Source organism: Haliotis rufescens, unplaced genomic scaffold (genome assembly GCF_023055435.1).
Source record: "Haliotis rufescens isolate VD_foot unplaced genomic scaffold, xgHalRufe1.0.p SCAF_96, whole genome shotgun sequence".
Lineage (NCBI taxonomy): Eukaryota > Metazoa > Mollusca > Gastropoda > Lepetellida > Haliotidae > Haliotis > Haliotis rufescens.
The window spans coordinates 909,325-932,256 of NW_025964390.1; the positions used below are offsets into that span (position 1 = coordinate 909,325).

General features: G+C 41.2%; 1 protein-coding gene across 18 annotated transcripts in view; it reads right to left on the reverse strand.

Moving 5' to 3' along the window:
- Positions 1-22,932, reverse strand: part of LOC124125507 (dedicator of cytokinesis protein 1-like) — a 90,540-nt gene that overhangs the window by 62,276 nt on the left and 5,332 nt on the right. For 16 of the 18 annotated variants that reach the window (XM_048391726.1, XM_048391716.1, XM_048391715.1 and 13 more), the window contains exons 5-21: positions 22,757-22,849; positions 21,750-21,805; positions 20,832-20,919; positions 20,080-20,115; positions 16,682-16,915; positions 15,315-15,378; positions 15,015-15,086; positions 14,522-14,597; positions 14,015-14,135; positions 12,076-12,157; positions 10,101-10,106; positions 6,823-6,950; positions 5,546-5,644; positions 4,306-4,381; positions 2,914-3,017; positions 1,345-1,531; positions 187-293 (exon numbers count right to left, since the gene is read on the reverse strand). In XM_048391726.1, coding sequence (XP_048247683.1) covers positions 187-293; positions 1,345-1,531; positions 2,914-3,017; positions 4,306-4,381; positions 5,546-5,644; positions 6,823-6,950; positions 10,101-10,106; positions 12,076-12,157; positions 14,015-14,135; positions 14,522-14,597; positions 15,015-15,086; positions 15,315-15,378; positions 16,682-16,915; positions 20,080-20,115; positions 20,832-20,919; positions 21,750-21,805; positions 22,757-22,849 — 1,629 coding nt within the window. The remainder of the gene's footprint in view (positions 1-186; positions 294-1,344; positions 1,532-2,913; positions 3,018-4,305; positions 4,382-5,545; positions 5,645-6,822; positions 6,951-10,100; positions 10,107-12,075; positions 12,158-14,014; positions 14,136-14,521; positions 14,598-15,014; positions 15,087-15,314; positions 15,379-16,681; positions 16,916-20,079; positions 20,116-20,831; positions 20,920-21,749; positions 21,806-22,756; positions 22,850-22,932) is intronic. The other 2 variants (XM_048391727.1, XM_048391710.1) reach the window with 1 other exon arrangement.

The following is a 22,932-nucleotide window of genomic DNA, read 5'->3' on the forward strand; positions in this document are numbered from 1 at the left end:
GCATGAGTCACTGCTCACAATATCAATTACTGGATTGTCTGATCCAGATGAGTATTTACAGACCACTGTCAAATAGCTGGAATATTTCTCAGTATGGCATTAGAAAAAAATATGCATGCACACATCTGGAAATTTGTTTCAGTGGAAAATCAAACTGGAATGAAGGAGACTAGACTTCGTTCTCACCTTGACGATCTCCTCACCCTCCTCCTTCATCACATGCCACAGATGGCGCTTGAGAGACTCCGTGTCGTTGAGAACCTCGTGCCACTTCAGCAGCCCCAGCAGATCAACTGTGGACAACAGCACAGACGGGGGTCAGTTGATAAAAGTCAATTGGTACTTGTGATAATCATAGACCCGTGAAGATCCGGGGTAGAATAGATCTTCCTCAACCCATGCTTGCCGTAAAAGATAACTATGCTTGTCGTAAAAGGCGACTAACGGGATCGGGTGGTCAGGCTCGCTGACTTGGTTGATGCAGGTCATCGATCCCAATTGCATGGATCGATGTTCATGATATTAATCACCGGATTGTCTGGTCCAGACTTGATTATTTACAGACCGCCGTCATATAGCTGGAATATTGCTGAGTGCAGCGTTAACAACAAACCAACCAACCAACCAACGATAATCATAATCATGTAGTAAGAGGTGACTAATGGGATCGTGTGGTCAGGCTCGCTGACTTGGTTAATACATGTCATCATATCTAAATTTTCGAAGATCAATGTTTATGATGTCAGTGACTGGATTTTCTGGTCATGACTGGATTATTTACAGATTACATGAACATAGCTGGAATAATGCCGAGTGCGGAGTTAAACAACAAACAAACAACCAAAAAAACGAGAGCAAGCCTCAAGCTTTCAGCTTATCTACCAGGGGTAGATTTAACAACAAATTTGTCTGTAGCCAGCAGGTCTTGCTCCTCTTGAAAGTTACTGGCCCTTTTCCAAACTAACTGGCCAACAACAAAATGGAGGAGGACTCAAAATGGCCGAACCTGAGGTCGCGTAGCCACTTTAGCAGGGCTCTGAAAAATTAACACGTCCTCACCCCTAAAACGTTTTTTCCAGCACAGATTAGCCTTGGCTTCCATTAGCCTCAATTCATGGTGATTTATGAGCACATACAGAAATTGTACACAACATTACAAAATGGCGTCCAGATGTCATTCTACTGAGATGATCCAATTAAAAAAACTTGAACATACACAGGGAAGGGGTGAAAGTTTGACTAGCCAGACTGGACATCTACTTTATGTTTCAGCAAGCCCTTTTTGTAACTTTAACTGGCCACGGACCAACGGGCCAGCAATTGAATCGACCCTTGTCTACCTACCATTGTGCGTGAGTTTGGTGGAACAGACGAATGATGTGATGTGGAAGGAGTCTCTGCTGCTGAGGGTGTAGCAGCCTGCTTGTATTGACTGGCGGCTTTTGTCATTTGCCTGACGGTGGTCTAGGTCCAGGCGTGTGGATGGCAGATCTAGGTATGCCGGGCTGTCGTCATGTTTCTTACTTTCAATCTGGAAATACAAATGCTGGGTTAGTGGGTTTTAATGGTTGGTGTAATGACAGACAGAAAGAAAGAACAACAGAAAGAAAGAGAGACAGCTAGGTTGATGGACAGGCCAAGAGAAGCAGGCTCACACATGCACAGACAAACATACAAACATACCAGAAGACATACAGGCATATAAACAGTCACACAGACAGACAGGCAAACAGTCACCCAGACAGACAGTCACACAGACAGACTGAGAGACAGGTTGATAGATAGACACAACAGGCAGAGACATGCAGACAGGCAAACAGTCAAACAGACAGACACGCAAACAATCACACAGACAGACAGCAAAACAGTCACACACAGAGACAAGCAAACAGTCACCCAGACAGACAGACAGGCAAAGTCACCCAGACAGACAGGAAAACGGTCACACAGACAGACAGACAGACAAACAGACAGGTAAACAGTCACACAGACAGAAAGGAAAACAGTCACACAGACAGACAGACGCACAGACAGACAGGCAGGCAAACAGTCACACAGACAGGCAGATGCACAGACAGACAGGCAGGCAAACAGTCACACAGACAGACAGGAAAACAGTCACACAGACAGACAGGAAAACAGTCACACAGACGGACAGGAAAACAGTCACACAGACAGACAGACAGACAGGCAGGCAAACAGTCACACAGACACACAGACATGCAAACAGTCACACAGACAGACAGGAAAACAGTCACACAGACAGACAGACACAGACAGACAGGCAGGCAAACAGTCACACAGACAGACAGACAGACAGGCAGGCAGGCAGGCAGGCAAACAGTCACACAAACAGACAGACAGGCAAACAGTCACACAGACGGACAGGAAAACAGTCACACAGACAGACAGACAGGCAGGCAAACAGTCACACAGACAGACATGCAGGCAGGCAAACAGTCACACAGACGGACAGGAAAACAGTCACACAGACAGACAGACAGGCAGGCAAACAGTCACACACACAGACAGACAGGCAGGCAGGCAAACAGTCACACAGACAGACACAGACAGACAGGCAGGCAAACAGTCACACAGACAGACAGACACAGACAGACAGACAGGAAAACAGTCACACAGACAGACAGGCAGGCAAACAGTCACACAGACAGACAGACACAGACAGACAGACAGGAAAACAGTCACACAGACAGGCAGGCAAACAGTCACACAGACAGACAGGCAGGCAAACAGTCACACAGACAGACAGACAGACAGGCAAACAGTCACACAGACAGACAGACAGACAGACAGACAGGCAGGCAGGCAAACAGTCACACAGTCAGACAGGCAGGCAAACAGTCAAAAAGACAGACAGACACACCAAGGCCTCAGCCAGCATGGACCCAGTACCTTGTACACCAGCAGTTCATGAGATAAATCCTCCAGCGTTGTCCCATTCTCATTCATCAGGTTCACAAACGACATCGCAAATGGCTTTTCTGACTTGTCCTTTGCTGTAACATATCACAGGTGAAGTGAGACAATAACGCTGGCTACCTCATACAAAAACATGTGACAGCTAGAATCGGATGAACAAAGCATTGTTGGGCTTGTTTACTACTCAGTCGAACCCTGATATCTCAGGAACTCCTTGGGACCAGCGAAATTGTTTGACTTGACTTATCTTAAGCCATGAGATCTGATACAAATTCTACCTTGTGTTTCAAATTTATCCTGCTTATAATTATGATGAGGGTATCTCTTAACTCATTTTCAACTCTTGCGACGATAAATTGAGTTAGGAATTTGATACACTATGTTTGACATATCCAGGTTTAAATATGGTTAGACCGCCTCCGTGGTCTAGTGGTAGAGCGTCCGCCCGGAGAGCGGAAGGTCCGGGGTTCGATCTCCGGCTGCGTCATACCAAAAGACATTAAAAGATGGTACTTGTTGTTACCCTGTCTGGCGCTCTGTATTAAGGGGCTAAAACAAGGACTGGTCGGCTCGGAGACAGTATACTGTGTCTGAGTGGGGTATTCATGTTAAACTGAGGCATGGTATCTCAGTGGGCTAGCAGTATAACTCGGCATCAGTCCGGACTAGTACAAGCAGCCACACACACACACACACACGTACATGCACGTCGCTATATAAGTGCAATAATCTTGGACGAGACGTTAAACCCAATTTCAACTCACCTCACCTCACCTCAAATATGGTTAGAGTTTGACGGGACCGACACAACTGGACATTTGACACATCCGAGCTGGAGACAGATACATCATCAGCTTTCCTGGTATTATCATGCTTCTATTCTGATAAATACTTTTTGCGACCATAGGTTGTTTTGAATCAGATAATAAATAGCTTTCCAAACAAAAGCTATAGTATGAATGTCTCCAGGATATCTATCAGAATAGCATGGATGGCGATATAATATGCCGGATTACTGAGGATGGTCTGATGGTCTTGAAGTGATCACATGACATATGACAGATGCCCTTAGATCATGTTGATATGATAACAGCACAGCTCCTAAGAAGGGGCATTCCCCATTCCAAAGCCAATCAGATTTCCCCACTGAATGCAGATCTGCATCCTAAACCAATCAGATCCTAAACCTAAACCACATGATTCCAAGTTACACAGACAACTGCATAGCAGGTTGTTTTCTATTTGTCTTTCATAACTTTGATGTGGTCCAAGTCTCTGTTGGCTTCATAACATCAGATGCCAACCTAACAGTCTCCATTCTTACACCATTCTGATGTTACCGAATTGTCAAGATATTGAACGAACCTTCGGAAGAAGATCTATGCTTGAAGAGGAACTTGAGATGTAGACCCTTAAATTCCTCATCTGTCGATATGGCAACCTGCAAAGTGGAACAATTTAGTAAACCAGAAACCATTTTCTTCCATTTCATGGTTTGGGGCTTTAATAGCTCTAAAATTGTGAAACTGATAATGAAAAAAGTCCAAAACACCTAAAGAATTTTAGTTTTTCAAACATATATTTCGTTTTCTAATTTCCTTTTCCTTTTTCAATACCTGTTGATCTAAACAAATCATTAAACATCAAGCTGTGGGTGGCAACAGTATAAAAATTGTAATTTTCTTCCCACCTAACAAAACTTTTTTGAAATATCTTCTACACCAAGACATGAGCACACTGTGGCCTCACTTGACAGCAAATTTGTCTACACTGGTCCTCACACACAAGTTCCACTACACTAAATCAGAGACAATTGTAGGTACAGCCCAGTGGTAACTTATCATAACATACTAGGCTAGCCGCAAGGAACTCTGGGTAGGAGAGTCACAGCGAAGAAGCCAGCAGCTATGATTGGATAATATTGTGAAAGATTTGGATGTTTCAAAAATACATCCACACAGTAAATAAAACTGGCCATGTTTTTCAATATTTAGTCCTGTATTTCCTTTAACATCATTACTTATGCTGAATGTGTCCACAGATACCTTCAAGTAAGTGACATTTGCTGCAGAACTGCAGAAGTCTTTAGCTTCCTGTACACAGAAATGGAACTGAGCCATATTTTGTGACTTTATTGCAGCTTTAAGGCCAATCTATGCACACATGTAGGTAAAATGGCACTTAATGCCTAATTATTTAAAAAGAAGTAATGTTACTACAGAAGTCTATGGGTAAATATTGGTTGTGTGTACATGGTGTCAACTAGAACAAAATAAGCGCCCAGGGTGCTCTCAAAATTAGAAATAGGGGGCTCTTATTAGAATATTATTTTGGTGAAAAAAACAGAGTTGAAAGATAAATTTCGTGGTTTATGCTGACAGCCTGAAATGTTTAAGTACGACAGATATATTTTTCTAGAATTTAATTGCCCACAATTAAGGGTGCATATAACACACGAGTGCGTATTGTACGCGAATTAATAAGTCTTGTGAACATGAGCAATCGGAAGGGGTGCTAATTGGGATTGTTCACTGGCCAATATATTAGCAATGGGGCTCTTATTACTTCGAATACGGTAACAAAAGTGTGCTATTTGTGTTCCTACCTTGACAAACTCAAACCACTTTGGCTTGTCTTCATGATAGTACACCATGGACTTGTACTCCGACATCATACTGTCTCCGCACCCATAGCTGATCACATTCTGAAACAACGAAGTTCATTCACAACCTCAGAATTACATCTTGCTTCTATGTCGAGGCTGCAGAGAGAATTCGATCAAACGTGACATATGTCATGATTTCCGATGTAGTTTCAGTGTTGCTTTGTGAAAATTGTGAATTCTTTCAGCAATATTTGAAAATCTTTCATCTGAGACAATTGTCTGATAAGGTCATAATAATTTCAATTGTCACATATGTCGTCAAAGTTAGGCAAGAATTATCTGAATTTGCACATGTGGAATATATCTTCTGCTGAATGCTTAAGTGAGACATTTGGGGTGAAAATAATCCTGTGACTCCCTGTTAGTTTAGAAACCCAGACTTCCCACTATTTAATGGAAACCTCCTATTTCTAATACTCATGGGGATTCCGGGTTAGAATAGGTCCCTAGCAACCTATGCTGTTTGTTTGTTTGTTGTTTAATGACCCACTCAGCAATAATCCAGCCAAATGATGCCGGTCTGTAAATAATGGAATCTGGCCCAGACAATCCAGTGATTGATATCATGATCATCGATGTATGCAATTGAGCTCAATGACATGCATCAACCAAGTCAGCGAGCCTGACTCCCCGTTAGTTGTCTCTCACAACAAGCATAGTTGTCTTTTACAGCAAGCATGGGTTGCTGAAGATCTTTTTTATGAGGGATCTTTAACCTATGCTGGTTGTAAGAGGCAACCAAATGGATTGGGTGGTCAGTGACATGGTTGATGGTGTGTCATCGTACCCCGATGACGTGTATCATTGCTCACTATATCAATCATTGGATTGTCTCGATTAATTACAGACTGCCGTGCTATAGCTGGCTAATCTCTACAATCTGTAATCTCAGTGAAGATCCGGGGCAGAATAGATCTTCAGCAACCCATGCTTGCCGTAAAAGGCGACTATGCTTGTCGTAAAAGGCGACTACCGGGATCGGGTGGTCAGGCTCGCTGACTTGGTTGATGCATGTCATCGATCCCAATTGCGTGGATCGATGCTCATGATATTAATCACTGGATTGTCTGGTCCAGACTCGATTATTTACAGACCGCCGTCATATAGGTGGAATATTGCTGAGTGCGGCGTTAAACAACAAAACAAACCAAACCAAACTCAGTGAAAAATTATCTCTAACACATCCATCAGTAGCCAGGGTCACAAAGAAAACCTACCTGTAACACTCCTCCCTGCCTGTTACACACAATCATTGTAACCTCTACGTTCTTGTCGGCGGTCTTGGCCGGCCCCTTGGTGAACTCTCCATGCATCAAGGTCACATAGATGTCATTCCTCACATCGCCTGAAAGGAATACAGGTTTAACAGGTTAAAAATTTCATTCTAAATGTTCTTCTTCTCTAAACTGTCCTGTCACTCTTGACAAACACCATTGTTATTGAAACGACAAACTCGGAAAATGTTACATGTTAACACGGTTAATGCTCTGATAAACAAATAAACTGATATATTACTAAGAAATGTTACATTTAACATGATGATAGGTGAACATTCACATGATACAGGCACTTATTTCAATTAAATGATCATGATGATTGTTGAAAACTTCGGAGATGAACCTGTGAAACGGTCTTATCAGTGAGGACATAATAAATTAATTATGAAATTAAATTCATCCTTGCACACAAACACACCCCAAAAACCAATACACATCACATGATTGTCCCATTGAATTGAAATGAATAAAAAAAGAAAATCACAATGTATGACTTTGTTTGTCTAAGTTGATGAAACAGATATTCTTGTATATGTTGTGCTACCTTACATTCGTGGATTATTTGACTCATATTCGTTGTTAATGTACCATGGGCCTTGAACATGTCCAACAGTTTGTTTGAAAAAAATATAGAAAAAAGTTTGGATGAAAATCAAATACCGTATTCGACGTAATAAGCGCACGGGGCGCTCTCAAAATTAGAAATAGGGGACTCTTATTAGAATATTATTTTGGTGAAAAAGACAGAGTTGAAAGATAAATTTTGTGGTTTATGCTGCCAGCCTGAAATGTTTATATACGAGAGATACATTTTTCCAGAATTTAAATGCCCATAATTAAGGGTGCATATAACACACGAGTACGTATTATACGCGAATAAATAAGTGTTGTGTACATTGATCAATTGTAAGGGGTGCTAATTGGTATGGTTCACTAGCCAATATATTAGCAAATATCGCCGTGGGCGCTTATTACGTCGAATACGGTAGTTACTTTATTGTTGCTGAAATTCATATCTCAAAAGGGCACAGTTTCTACATTGAAGAGTATGTGAGATGAGGTGAAGTGGGGGATCAACTCAAGCAAGGGCAAATTCCAACCCCACAATCAGTGGATCCTGGCATGGCCAAGGGAGGCAACACAGGGAATTTCGGTGACAAAGACCACAAGTTCAACTATGCCCCTTCTGTTCAGGATTGACAACTTCTACAGACTAACCAACAGCACAACAATTGTACAACGTAAATGGGTGAAATTATAAACTAACCACATCTGGAAAAATGAATATGTGGTGTGGAAATAAATGATTTGAAACAAGTGCTGAAATTACTCACACACCACAGTCAGCTACCACTAACATAAGAGAAATACAGCCATAATGTCAATCTATCACTATATTCTTATAACTGCAAAATAAATATAACAGAAATACCGAGGAAATCCAAATAAACTGTAGGGTTTAGCTCCCTTGTAAGTCAGTGACAAATAGGGAATATTTTGACTATCATGACTATTGCAATAGTGACCCACACTATTGCAATAATTTTGTGATAGTGGTAAACCAACCTTATTTATAAGAATTGACCTCAAAATGCTTTTACGTTTATAGAGGCATAAACGTAAAAAATGGTTTGCACATTTTGTGTCATTTTGCAGATTTACACAGTATGCACACCATTTTTAGGTTTATACCTCCATAAACACAAAAAATATTGAAGTCAATTCTTATTTATAATCCTTTGGGATGCAACATTATGGTAGATGTGACACGCAATGAACACATTATGGTTACACTGATCACACATGAATGTGGTGAAATGCCAAAATTTCATGTCAAATATTGATACCTACTTTTCTTTGAACAAAACATGGTGTCATCGAAAGAAGAACCATACAAGTTCAGCTTTGGCAGACAATTTCAGATGTTTGCTGAGGCAAAAATGCATTTTGAGAGAACTGAGGTGGATGGTCAACGTGCAAAGGTCAAAACAAGACCAAACTTTAAGTGAACACGTGCTCCCTCTACCATTATATACTGTAAATCGTGAAATCGCTGAATACTGTACTTCCGCTAAAACAATACATGCGCGCTGGCTCGTGTCAGCCTTTGACGCATTCGCAAAGAACAGAGACACTGTGTTGCATGGATGGCGTCTGTCTGGACTTGCAGGTGTGATCAGTGATGACATAAGTGAGTAGAACTCGTCTTGATCTCAGCAGTGACAATTCACAGGATGTAATTAGTGTTTGAATGATATTGTTTATATACTTGTTACAAGCGCTGCTCAATAAACAGTGATGTGGAAAAACAGTTGTTTGTTTTCAGCGTATGTCTAAGTTTCTGCTATCCAAAATGTCTTATTGTTGATATAAATGCGATGTTTAATAATGCTAGCCAAGACCACTCGCATTTTGGGCATTTAATTCACGCTCGCGTTAATTTCAAGATTTACAGTATGTTATATATGGCTGAAAAAAGGCAGTAAATAGGCTTTGCAAAATGGATGTTTTGGTGGCCATTTTGAAAATCAGATTTGAACCTCTTGAACATATTCAGTTTTCGTCAATGATGGGTAAAAAGTATGTGATCTTAAATCCACTTTTAACAGTATTCCAGTTACTGGAATGTGGGAGGAAAACCCGAAGTGATGCAGGTCTCAGATGCTTACCACCTTGGCGAAACCCACGAGCAGGGGTATGGTGCTGACAAACCTAGAAACATGAGGGCGAACTGGGATTCGAACCCACAATCATGGGCTCATGTCATGCCCAAAGGAGGTAACAATGCACAGCAAATTGTGGAGCCTGTGACGACTGGGCCACCCATGCCCTCTAGCAACATGTTGTTCACATATGATGCCAATGACAAAAACGCAAGACACCGGACAAGGAAAGCATGACTTTCAGTCAGGTGAGCTAAATAAATCCCCAACCACCCAACATGTGCACACACACCATAACAAATGTAACAGAATAACAAATAGATGAAAATGTGAACAGAAAATATCAAACATATATCATAATAAATCATGAATATTGCCTACAGGACAGGAATAAAATCAAGGAAACAACAATGTGTAACTAATAGATGAAAAGTGAACACCTTGTAACAATTCTCCAACAGTGGAGGAGGAGTACAATGAAACACATGGAATATCTTGATTTGTTTGGTGAAAAACTCAAACTAAAAAATAATATCCACCGACAGCACATCTTACCTTCCACTAACAGGGCAAGAGAAACAGGTCAGACATTAGCTATTGTACATCAAATAACACACAGTGTGGATGGGAACTGCGACCAGTAACAAATCAAATAGCTCCCTTTACCATAGCAGGGTTATCATTGTCATGATTATTGTTAGTGTTGATTGATATTTTCCCTAAAATTTCACACTTATAGAACATAAAAAACATAATCTTACTTTTAATAAATATTTACAGTAGAACATTGATATAACGAACTACAAGGGACCGGAGAAATCAGTTTGTTATATATACGTTGTTCGATATATACGTTTTCGCTTGGAAACTTGCGCCATTTTGGCTAAAACAAAACACAATACACATACACGTAGCAAAGGTGATTTTCACTTATGGAACAATTTGAACAGTCACCGTAGGGACTTTTGTCTCATCACGATATGGCTGCAATATTGCTAAAAACTCACTCCTGCGCTTCATGTATTTCGATTGCTAAAATGTTGTGTTGACATTTAGTAGTCAAACTACAACAAATATGACTTTTAACGAGTCAAAGTATGGCATTTATGATATATGTATCCATTCTCTCGCAACTAAAGTTCGTTTCAAGGCGTCAATAGTGGTTAACTGACCGTGGTTGCTGTAAATAACGGTGAGTTGTGCGATCTCCAGATCACCTTACACACGATTTTGCCGAAATTAATGTAAACATTATTGAAAGTTTAACAAGGTTGTATTGTCACCGTGATTGTGTTGATTAGCCGCTGATTGCGTACAGCCAATTTTCAGAGACACTCGACGCTGAATGAGATTTCTCAGTCTGCTATAAACGTCACTAATTAGTGGTATTTGGGCTTGTCGGGGATCAAATATCAGTTCACTACATATGTAAGTTCGCTGTAGAGAGTCCGTTATGTACGTAAATTTTACATGATAATATGTAGGAGATGAATCAGGAATTTCTTAACAGTTCGTTGTATCCGGTTGTTCGCGCTATCCGTGTTCGTTATATCCGTGTTCTACTGTACTTTGAACAAATATTATGATAAACAATGAAAGACTATTTATTGAAAATACATCTTCATGATTTTTTTCATGTTCATATACTATTAAGCAAGTTGAGAAATTAAACTGATGGAACAGTTATAAATATCATGAATTTGTCATAAACATACTGATGGTAAAAAGTTAAGCAACATAGACAGAATTTAACCACACATTCCATAACATGTGTAATTTTCAAAATGAGGAGAATTTTCCAATCAATATCATCAATAACAGTGACTTCTGGCCAGAATATGAACTTTGTGTACTTATTAATATGAATTAAAGCACTGCAGGACATCTTAACTCATATAATTATGACATAAATGCTGAGAATGAACAGACATGCATTATGTGCATAGGCCACATATCGTTTTAAATCAATAGGATTAAGAACAAATGTCACAATATTAAGAACCATCTTTAATCTTCGGACCATTATTTGCAAGGTTTGAGGTTCTAGTTATCATCATAAGGTTCATGAGTTGATTCATCACTGTGCATCTAGGTTTTGTTTGTTTGTTTGTTGTTTAACACCGCACTCAGCAATATTCCAGCTATATGACGGCGGTCCGTAAATAATCGAGTCTGGACCAGACAAACCAGTGATTAATATCATGAGCATCAATCCACACAAATGGGATCGATGACATGCATCAACCAAGTCAGCGAGCCTGACCACCCGATCCTGTTAGTCGCCTTTTACGACAAGTATGGGTTGCTGAAGACCTATTCTAACCCGGAATCTTCACCGGTCGTGCATCTAGGTCATAATCCATAGTTCCCACTTAACAACTGTCACTAAGATAAACATGGTTGCTTAACTTTGGACCATCAGTATATATCTGATATCAGATGACTATGTCTGAATGTTGTGATGGAGTGATGTAATAAGATATTAAAGAGCAGGGTGATATACATGATATATTTAAGGGAGACAACTCACCTGGCATAATGACTTCAGGAAATCCCATCTTGCGTGCGATGGGAGTGTTAGCTCCGACTATATGAGGGAAGTCTTCTTGTACCTGTAATAATAATAATAATAATAATAATAATAATAATAATAATAATACCGTATTCAACGTAATAAGCACCCAGGGTGCTCTCAAAATTAGAAATAGGGGGCTCTTATTGGAATATTATTTTGGTGGAAAAAAAACAGAGTTCAAAGATAAATTTTGTGGTTTATGCTGACAGCCTGAAATGTTTATATACGAGAGATACATTTTCCCAGAATTTAATTGCCCATAATTAAGGGTGCATATAGCACACAAATGCGTATTATACGCGAATAAATGTGTTGTGTACATTGATCAATCGGAAGGGGTGCTAATATGTATTGTTCACTAGCCAGTATATATTAGCAAGAGTGGGGCGCTTATTACGCTTATTACGTCGAATACGGTAATAATAATTCTGTTTGTTGCGTGACACTCAGCAATATTCCAGCTATATTTGATGGCATCGAGCATCGATCTATGCAACTGGGATACAATGACATGCATCAACCAAGTCAGCAAGCCTCACCGACCGATCCGTAGTCTTATGACAAGCATAGGTTGGTGAAGATCAATTGCCGGTCAATGGATCAGTTTGCACTCAATTTTCATTCACAGCTCCCTCTGAAGTATACAACCCCAGCTGCCTGTGAAGTGCTAGAAAGCTGAGAGTCGTTACCATCTCATCCTACCGGGTACCCACTCACTGCTGAGTGAACAGAGTCATAGTTCAGACAAAGTCACCTGCTGAAGATGACACTACATGTCCTATATAGACTTTGGTGTGGGACCCGTGAGTTATCCAGGGTAGAATAGGTCTTCAGCAACCCATACTTGCTGTAAAAGGCGACTATGCTTGTTGTAAAAGGCGACTAACGGGATCGGGTGGTTAGGCTCGCTGACTTGGTTGATACATGTCATCGATCCAAATTGCGTGGATCGATGCTCATGATGCCAATCACTGGATTGTCTGGTCCAGACTCGATTATTTTCCGGACCGCCGTCATATAGCTGGATTATTGCTGAGTGCGGCGTTAAACAACAAACAAACAAACAAACAAATCTTTGGTGTGGGGCGGGAAGGAAGCACTAGAAACTCCCAGGAGTCAAGCTGGCACACAAGCTCACCAATTTAATTACACTCTGCAATAAACTTTGCTTAACTTCACTTGAATCGCGACCTGTCCGATGTAGGATTTATGGAGAATCTCGCACCCATGCCTTCTGATATCAAACACATCAACACAAGTCGATAAACAAAATAACTCCGTGGCTACTCTCAAGACACTGGCTATTACAGTCGGAAAGCCTCCAAGTTTTAAACTTTTGTTGACTGGTCCTCAGACCTGTGTTTAGCAGTAGAGAGCAGTAAGATCGGATTTTAATGAGATTGCATGAAGAACATCTTGTCAAGGCTTAAAGATTCAGCTCTGTATAAGGTGAGGTGAGGTGAAATGGGGTTTAACGTCGCGTCCAAGATTATTGCACTTATATAGCGACGTGCATGCACGTGTGTGTTTGTGGCTGCTTGTACTAGTCTGGACTGATGCCGATTTATAGTGCTAGCTCACTGAGATACCATGCCGCAGTTTAACATGAATACCCCACTCAGACACAGTATACTGACTCCGAGCCTACCAGTCCTTGTTTTAGCCCCTTAATGCCGAGCGCCAGACAGGGTAACAACAAGTACCTATTTTTAACGTCTTTTGGTATGACGCGGCCGGGAATCGAACCCCGGACATTCTGCTCTCCGGGCGGACGCTCTACCACTAGACCACGCAACACAACTGGGTGCCAGTGCCCCCTTAAATGGGGTGAATATGAGGGGTGTTCCCTGTAACGTTCTCTGCCCAACCACTGCTCTCAGCCGCACACACCCACCTGCTTTAGGTCCCCGGGGAGTATTTTGAGCGACACCCAGATCCCTTGTCCCTTGTGGTTGATGTCCTTAGCTGTGATGACTTTCTTGATAACATTCTCCATAAATTCTTTTTCTCCACATCTGAAAGGAATTTCAATTGGTGATATTGCTTTGTAATGTTACAGATTCAGTAGAGATAATTAAATGGAACTTAGTCACAAATGGTACAACTCATGGCTGAAATGGGATGAAGTGGAGCACAGATTGTACAAATTCTGCTGAAATGGGATGAAGTGATGCACAGATTGTACAACTCACTGCTGAAATGGGATGAAGTGATGCACAGATTGTACAACTCACTGCTGAAATGGGATGAAGTGATGCACAGATTGTACAACTCACTGCTGAAATGGGATGAAGTGATGCACAGATTGTACAACTCACTGCTGAAATGGGATGAAGTGATGCACAGATTGTACAAATTCTGCTGAAATGGGATGAAGTGATGCACAGATTGTACAACTTACTGCTGAAATGGGATGAAGTATTGTTGGTCCTCATTGCACTCTTTGTTTCCTTGAATATAGTCGGAGATTTCCATCGCTGAAAAAATAATCAATAAGATAGGACAATGACCATGATGACAGTAAAAAACTGTACAATCGAAACTAGATAACTGGAAAAATCTTATTTATAAGTAGATAATTTTGTTGAGTTCCAACTGTGGCCATCATTATTTTTATCATAACAAACTTAGCGAATAGAATTGTGTTAGTAGAAAGAAACGGTAATAAGGACACTTCCCTAGTCCCCATAGTCTATTCACGTTGGCGAAATCATCATTTAACAATGTTTAACAAGAAGATTGTTTTGCAGAAGACTTGGCCCATTGCGTGATGTTTAATGCCGCACACAGAAACATTTCCGCTAGGCCATGGTGGCCTGTTAATAACTGAGTCCCCACGGGGCACTTGGCCACTGTGTCCAGTGAAATATTAAGGAGAAGATAAGCCAGCAGACCTGCCACTCCAAATGGACGTCTGATTCCCTGAGTTTGTTTCTTGTTGTCAGCATCTTTTGAATCCATCACACCTGAAACAAAAAACTGCTTTAAGGCAAGATAATAAACTCATTATCAAAGTTAAGTTCAAGCCTCAAGGGATATGTCAAGGATATTCATTGAGTGACTCAAATAAGTGCCAGCAGACTTGCATCTTGTGTTTTGTTTACACACTGAGTTGTCTCCCCTTTCAAACACAAACACGGGCCAAGGATTGTGTTTGTTAGCCTCCCCAGTAAGTTAATGGACGCCAGTCTTACCTATTCTGATAATCTGGAACACCAGACACACCTTCTCCCTCATACGGTCTTTTGTTCCAAGATCCTAGAATGAAAAAAAATCATACTGATACAGCATCACTTCCATCAGGCCAATCCTATTATTATAAATGTGATATTTTTGGCTAGCGGTCAGCAGTCATATTAATTTGGAGATGCATTAATTTCAAGATTTACAGTATTTAGTGTTTACTGGCTCCATGCCCAGTTCGGGAGCTAGCTGTTGATTGGACATATACAATAAAACCTGCCGGTGGTGGAGACTACAAGTAGTAGGGGTGTCTGTTGCTGAAGCATGTAAGTTGTGTGCAAAAGTGACTCGAACAATGATTTTTGCTCTACAGTTGTGGTAAACTGTTTGGTCTTGTGGATAAAATGTTTGCCAGAGAATGGAAGGTCGGTGGTTCGATCTCCCCATCGCGTCATATCAAAAGACATTAAAAGGTGGTACTTGTTGGTACCCTGCCTGGCGCTGTCAAAAAGGACAGGTCAGCTCAGAGTCCATATTCTGTGAGTTAGTGGGGTAGTCATGTATACTGCGGCATGGTGTCATCGGCTAGCACCATACAGCCTGCAGTAGTCAAGGTTAACACAGACAGACAGACAAACATGTGCATGCATGTCGCTACATGGGTGCATTAATCTCAATGTTAAACCCCATTAAACTCTGGGCAGATGCTTCATCCACTAGACCATGGAGGCTGTCTTTCAGCCTCAGTATCATACGTGAGCAGTCCGAAGTGAGTGAGTGAATTGGTTTAACACCACTTTGCAGTGTCCGAAATAACTGCCTGCCTGCCCGCCCGCCCGTGGCTGGTAACTTTTCTGTGGGGCTGCATGAAATTTTCCTTCCCTGCCCGACTCTCTGGCAGATGATTTTAAGACTACTCATGTATTCAGCATGTTCAGTCTTATTATAATTCCTTGTAGATTCTCAAGTAATTGTTTGCATTATTTTAACTGAATAAAGACATGATTTGTCTCTTAGGTTTTGTGATTTTTCAATATTTATAATGCTTGAATACAGCAGGTAACACTTGGGTCACATGCCTGACTGTCTTGTTGGGTTTTTAAATTATTTTGAGCACTTGCCGCTTTGAACAGATTTTAGTTATATCATGTATATCACAGCATGGCGTGGTACGGAGGCCTAAAGTGATGCACAAATAAAACTTCAGTGAAAACTGAAATCCATAAGCATGGGTATGGTGCTGACAAACCTAGAATCATAATTAGGATGCACAGGGATTCAAACCCACAGTCACAGGTTTGTCTACTTGGCCACCTGTGGCCCTAACTCCCCAAGGAATGCAAATCATTTTCTGTATAAGGCACACATCTCAACTTACGGTGAAGACGACTCTGAAGTTGTTCAACATTTCGATATCCTTTGGCACACCCTCCTTACTCCATTTCACAAGATAGTTCTCACTGATGAATTTACCCTCTTTGGCATCGAACAGGTTCATCAAAATGTCAGCATCTTCACCAATTTTACACACAAAGTTCCTCAGCATAACGAACAGGTTGAACGTGAGGGGGAGGGACACTTGTTTACTGATCTCCTCACTGATCACAGCACTCTGAAAGGAAAGAACATCCAACATTTACATTTCGACAAGCTGCCGAAAATCAATGCCTGACTCGTTACATGAGATTGACGGGCTAAAAAAACAGTCCCCGCAGACAAGCTTGAAGTTTAGAAAACCCTCAGTCAATTTTGATAAAATATTTGTAACAATTACTAAATATTACTTTGAGTGTAGACATCTCGCGTAGGGTCAATCCAACCGATGACAGCGTATTGATTACTTTCTTGTTCCAATGTCAATCATGCTTTAAGACAAGCTCTCTGATTGGTTGATAAGAGGACCGTGTTGTCAACTGAGCAACATATTGTGAGAAGTCATGCTAGGTCACACCACGCAAATATGAAAACTGATTCAACCATGTCTAAACAAACTTTATCATGTTTATACAGGGTACAAACCCTATTAGCTTGACAACTTCCCATGACTTTTCCTGGGTAATATGTTTATATAATGACCTGTACGACCCGTATGACCAGTTTGTGGTGAAATCATGACATGCATGATCAGTTTGTGGTGATATCATGACCTGTATGACCAGTTTGTGGTGATATCATGACCCGTATGACCAGTTTGTGGTGATATCATGACCTGCATGATCAGTTTGTGGTGATATCATGACCTGTATGACCAGTTTGTGGTGATATCATGACCCGTATGACCAGTTTGTGGTGATATCATGACCCGTATGACCAGTTTGTGGTGATATCATGACCTGTATGACCAGTTTGTGGTGATATCATGACCTGTATGAACAGTTTGTGGTGATATCATGACCCGTATGAACAGTTTGTGGTGATATCATGACCCGTATGACCAGTTTGTGGTGATATCATGACCTGTATGACCAGTTTGTGGTGATATCATGACCCGTTTGACCAGTTTGTGGTGATATCATGACCTGTATGACCAGTTTGTGGTGATATCATGACCTGTATGAACAGTTTGTGGTGATATCATGACCCGTATGACCAGTTTGTGGTCATATCATGACCCGTATGAACAGTTTGTGGTGATATCATGACCCGTATGACCAGTTTGTGGTGATATCATGACCCGTATGACCAGTTTGTGGTGATATCATGACCTGTATGACCAGTTTGTGGTGATATCATGACCTGTATGACCAGTTTGTGGTGATATCATGACCTGTATGAACAGTTTGTGGTGATATCATGACCGGTATGACCAGTTTGTGGTGATATCATGACCCGTATGAACAGTTTGTGGTGATATCATGACCTGTATGACCAGTTTGTGGTGATATCATGACCCGTATGACCAGTTTGTGGTGAAATCATGACATGTATGATCAGTTTGTGGTGATATCATGACCTGTATGACCAGTTTGTGGTGATATCATGACCCGTATGAACAGTTTGTGGTGATATCATGACCCGTATGACCAGTTTGTGGTGATATCATGACCTGTATGACCAGTTTGTGGTGATATCATGACCCGTATGAACAGTTTGTGGTGATATCATGACCTGTATGACCAGTTTGTGGTGATATCATGACCTGTATGAACAGTTTGTGGTGATATCATGACCTGTAAGACCAGTTTGTGGTGATATCATGACCTGTATGAACAGTTTGTGGTGATATCATGACCCGTATGACCAGTTTGTGGTGATATCATGACCTGTATGAACAGTTTGTGGTGATATCATGACCTGTATGAACAGTTTGTGGTGATATCATGACCTGTATGAACAGTTTGTGGTGATATCATGACCTGTATGACCAGTTTGTGGTGATATCATGACCTGTATGAACAATTTGTGGTGATATCATGACCCGTATGACCAGTTTGTGGTGATATCATGACCCGTATGACCAGTTTGTGGTGATATCATGAACTGTATGATCCCTGGTTTGTGATGATATAACGACCCGTATAACGATCAGTTTGTGGTGAAATCATGACCCGTATGACCAGTTTGTGGTGATATCATGACATGTATGATCAGTTTGTGGTGATATCATGACCTGTATGACCAGTTTGTGGTGATATCATGACCCGTATGAACAGTTTGTGGTGATATCATGACCCGTATGACCAGTTTGTGGTGATATCATGACCTGTATGACCAGTTTGTGGTGATATCATGACCTGTATGAACAGTTTGTGGTGATATCATGACCTGTATGACCAGTTTGTGGTGATATCATGACCTGTATGAACAGTTTGTGGTGATATCATGACCTGTAAGACCAGTTTGTGGTGATATCATGACCTGTATGAACAGTTTGTGGTGATATCATGACCCGTATGACCAGTTTGTGGTGATATCATGACCTGTATGAACAGTTTGTGGTGATATCATGACCTGTATGAACAGTTTGTGGTGATATCATGACCCGTATGAACAGTTTGTGGTGATATCATGACCTGTATGACCAGTTTGTGGTGATATCATGACCTGTATGAACAATTTGTGGTGATATCATGACCCGTATGACCAGTTTGTGGTGATATCATGACCCGTATGACCAGTTTGTGGTGATATCATGAACTGTATGATCCCTGGTTTGTGATGATATAACGACCAGTATAACGATCAGTTTGTGGTGAAATCATGACCCGTATGATCAGTTTGTGGTGATAATATGACCCATGTCCTTGGTTTGTGATGATATAATGACCTGTATTACCTGTATGCCCCATGCCCCTGGTTTGTGGTGATTTCATGACCCATGTCCATGGTTTGTGGTGATATCATGACCTGTATGACCAGTTTGTGGTGATATCATGACCCATGTCCTTGGTTTGTGGTGATATCATGACCTGTATGACCTGTTTGTGGTGATATCATGACCTGTATGATCCCTGTTTGAGATGATATCATGACCTGTATGACCCGTTTGTGATGATATCATGACCCATGTCCTTGGTTTGTGGTGATATCATGACCTGTATGACCTGTTTGTGGTGATATCATGACCTGTATGATCCCTGTTTGAGATGATATCATGACCAGTATGACCGGTTTGTGATGATATCATGACCCATGTCCTTGGTTTGTGGTGATATCATGACCTGTATGACATGTTTGTGGTGATATCATGACCTGTATGACATGTTTGTGGTGTTATCATGACCTGTATGATCCCTGTTTGTTCAGATATGCAGTTCAGAACATTATTGTACTTACAGTTTGTCTTCGGATTCTTTCTGCTGCATTCACATGCTGTAAGACAACAAGACCAATGTAAAGCACTCACAAAGAACACTACATACGAACAAAAACTTTAATGAGCTTAAACACCGTTTTAAAACAGTATTTCAGTTGTGCTACAGTGAAGCAAGGTCTTTCGGCAAGGCCATACACAGCAATATTCCAGCTATATCACGGCTGTCTGTAAATAATCAAGTCTGGACCAGACAGTCCAGTGATTGACATCATGAGGATCGATCATCGCAATTGGGATAAGATGACATGCATCAACCAAGTCAGCGAGCCTGACCACCCGATCCCCTAAATCACCTCTTACGGCAAGCGTAGTAGCCTTTAATGGCAAGAATGGGTTGTTGAAGACCTATTTTACTCCGGATCTTCATTGGTCGAAGAAGACTAGTGAAACCCACAAAAACAGGTATGGTGCCGATCAGTGCAAATCATAAGATCATAAGATAATCAACGAACACTGTCACTTTCGACAACAGGAACAACATCATAGTCGAAACATCATAATGTTAAAATTGTGTGTTTTTTATCCATGTTGATAGACATAACATGGCCAAAGAAACAAGTATAAGTTTACATAACAAATGTATAATCATGCAGTGGACTATTTTAATGAAATAATTCCCCGCGACAATCCCCTCCTGTCACTCTGAGGCTAACATTTGGACCGAGATTTAAAGCAAGTCAGTATAAGACATGAGCTTGGCCCCAATACTTACACATCTGTAGACCTCTATAACACTGGTAGACTCCGGGTTGAGGATATTACACTGGTCGTCCCGCACCGTCATGTCTAACTTCAACAGACTGCAACAAACGGACAGGATGAAGAAAATTAGGGGTTGAGGATATTACACTGGTCGTCTTACACCACCATGTCTAACTGGTCTGAGGCAGGAGTCTAGTCAAATTCTGTTCAGTTTAGTAAACTCAATAAAAAAAAGTCCATATAATATTCCCTGTTTGTGGTGATATCATGAACTGTTTGATATCATGACCCACATGATCCGTTTGTGGTGATATCAGGAACTGTTTGATATCATGACCCGTATGAACCGTTTGTGGTGATATCATGAACTGTTTGATATCATGACCTGTATGACCTTATAACCTTGACCTTTAATCGTAGCGATGACCTGAGAACATTTTGGACCTTTATTTCACACTAAGCGACATTGACCTTCAAACTTCAAAATTTGAGCCAATAAATTTATCAGCCTCCCTTTCTAGCATAGGGATTTGTGGACCTGCTGTGCCCTGAGCCTCAATGGAGCATTCAGAGGCATTCTTAAGCATCATCAGTGAGTGAGTGAGTATTCCAGTTATATCACGGCATGTCAGCTTAATGTGGGAGGAAAGCCCAAAGTGATGCAGGTCTCAGACATTTACCACTTCGGTGAAACCCACGAGCACAGGTATGGTGCTGAGAAACCTAGAAACATAATCGGGGCGAACCGGGATTCGAACCCACAATCATAGGTTTCTGGCGTGCCCAAGGGACGCAACTCTGCACAGCGAATCGCGGCACCTTAGACAACTGGGCCACCTGTGCCCCCTTAAGCATCATCAAATAATAATGAAAACTGTAATAATGTAATCATGGTAACGCTATGTTTTCCAACGCTCATTTGACTCACTCGTTGCCAGCATCGATCCTTGAGGTAATCTCCTGCTGTAGCACCTTCAGCTCATCCTGAAATACAATCAGTGTCACATCACTCATGTGGATATTTCCCCTTCTCAATCTGTGGTGGGGAGGTGAAATTGGGTTTAATGCCGCGTTCAAGATTATAGCACTTATATAGCGATATGTGTGTGTGGGGGGCTTCTTGTACTAGTCCGGACTGATGCTGATTTATAGTGCTACCTCCCTGAGATACCATCCTGCAGATTCCCATGAATACGTGACATAGTCCTAGTATACTGACTCTGAGCAGACCAGTCCTTGTTTTAGCCCTTTAATGCCGAGTGCAGGGTAACAACACAAAACATCTTTTAACGTCTGTTTGTATTGACGAGGCCGGGGATTGAACCCCGGACCTTCTGATCTCAGACAGACGCTCTACCACTAGAGGAGGTCCTCAGTCTGTGGAACCCCAGCATGCTAAGAATAGGAAATGATCATAATAACTGGTTGAGCATTACTTGGTGTTCAAGATTTTGTCTCGTAACAAGGGCAGTAAGATACCAACAGCAGAATTGTTATTTCTAAATCAAAAGCTGGAAGTGTTTGGGAATTAATAGACATGACAGAAATGAAGAGTGAGTGAGTGAGGGAGGGAAGTTGTGTTTAACGCCGATTTTAACAGTATTCCAGTTATCACAGCTTGGTAGGACAGCCTGAAGTGATGCAGGTCTCAGATGTTTACAACTCTGGTTAAACCCACGAGCACTGGTATGGCGCTGAGACACAACAAGACAATACAAACAGAATCAGGGCAAACCAGGATTTGAACCCACAATCATAGGTCTCCAACATAACCAAGGGAGACAACCTCGCACAGAGAATTGCGGCACCTAGACGACTGGGCCATCCCTGCCCCAAGACATGAAAGAAAACTTCTCAATGTCACTAAATGTAACGCATGAAACATATCACTTCAGATATATTATTGAATGTAACCATGGTAACCACATCACTCACATTTGTAAGTTTTCGGGATAGGATTTTTCTCCTCCAGGAGATCAGTTCCAACATCATGTCTTTGATCTTGTCGAAGTCCTTCCTGCTCTTGTTCTGCAACACCATCACAGGGGGGAGATGAGGGGACCGATACTTTACAAGTGTTCGGCTGGTAAGTCGCCTTACAGAAGTATTTG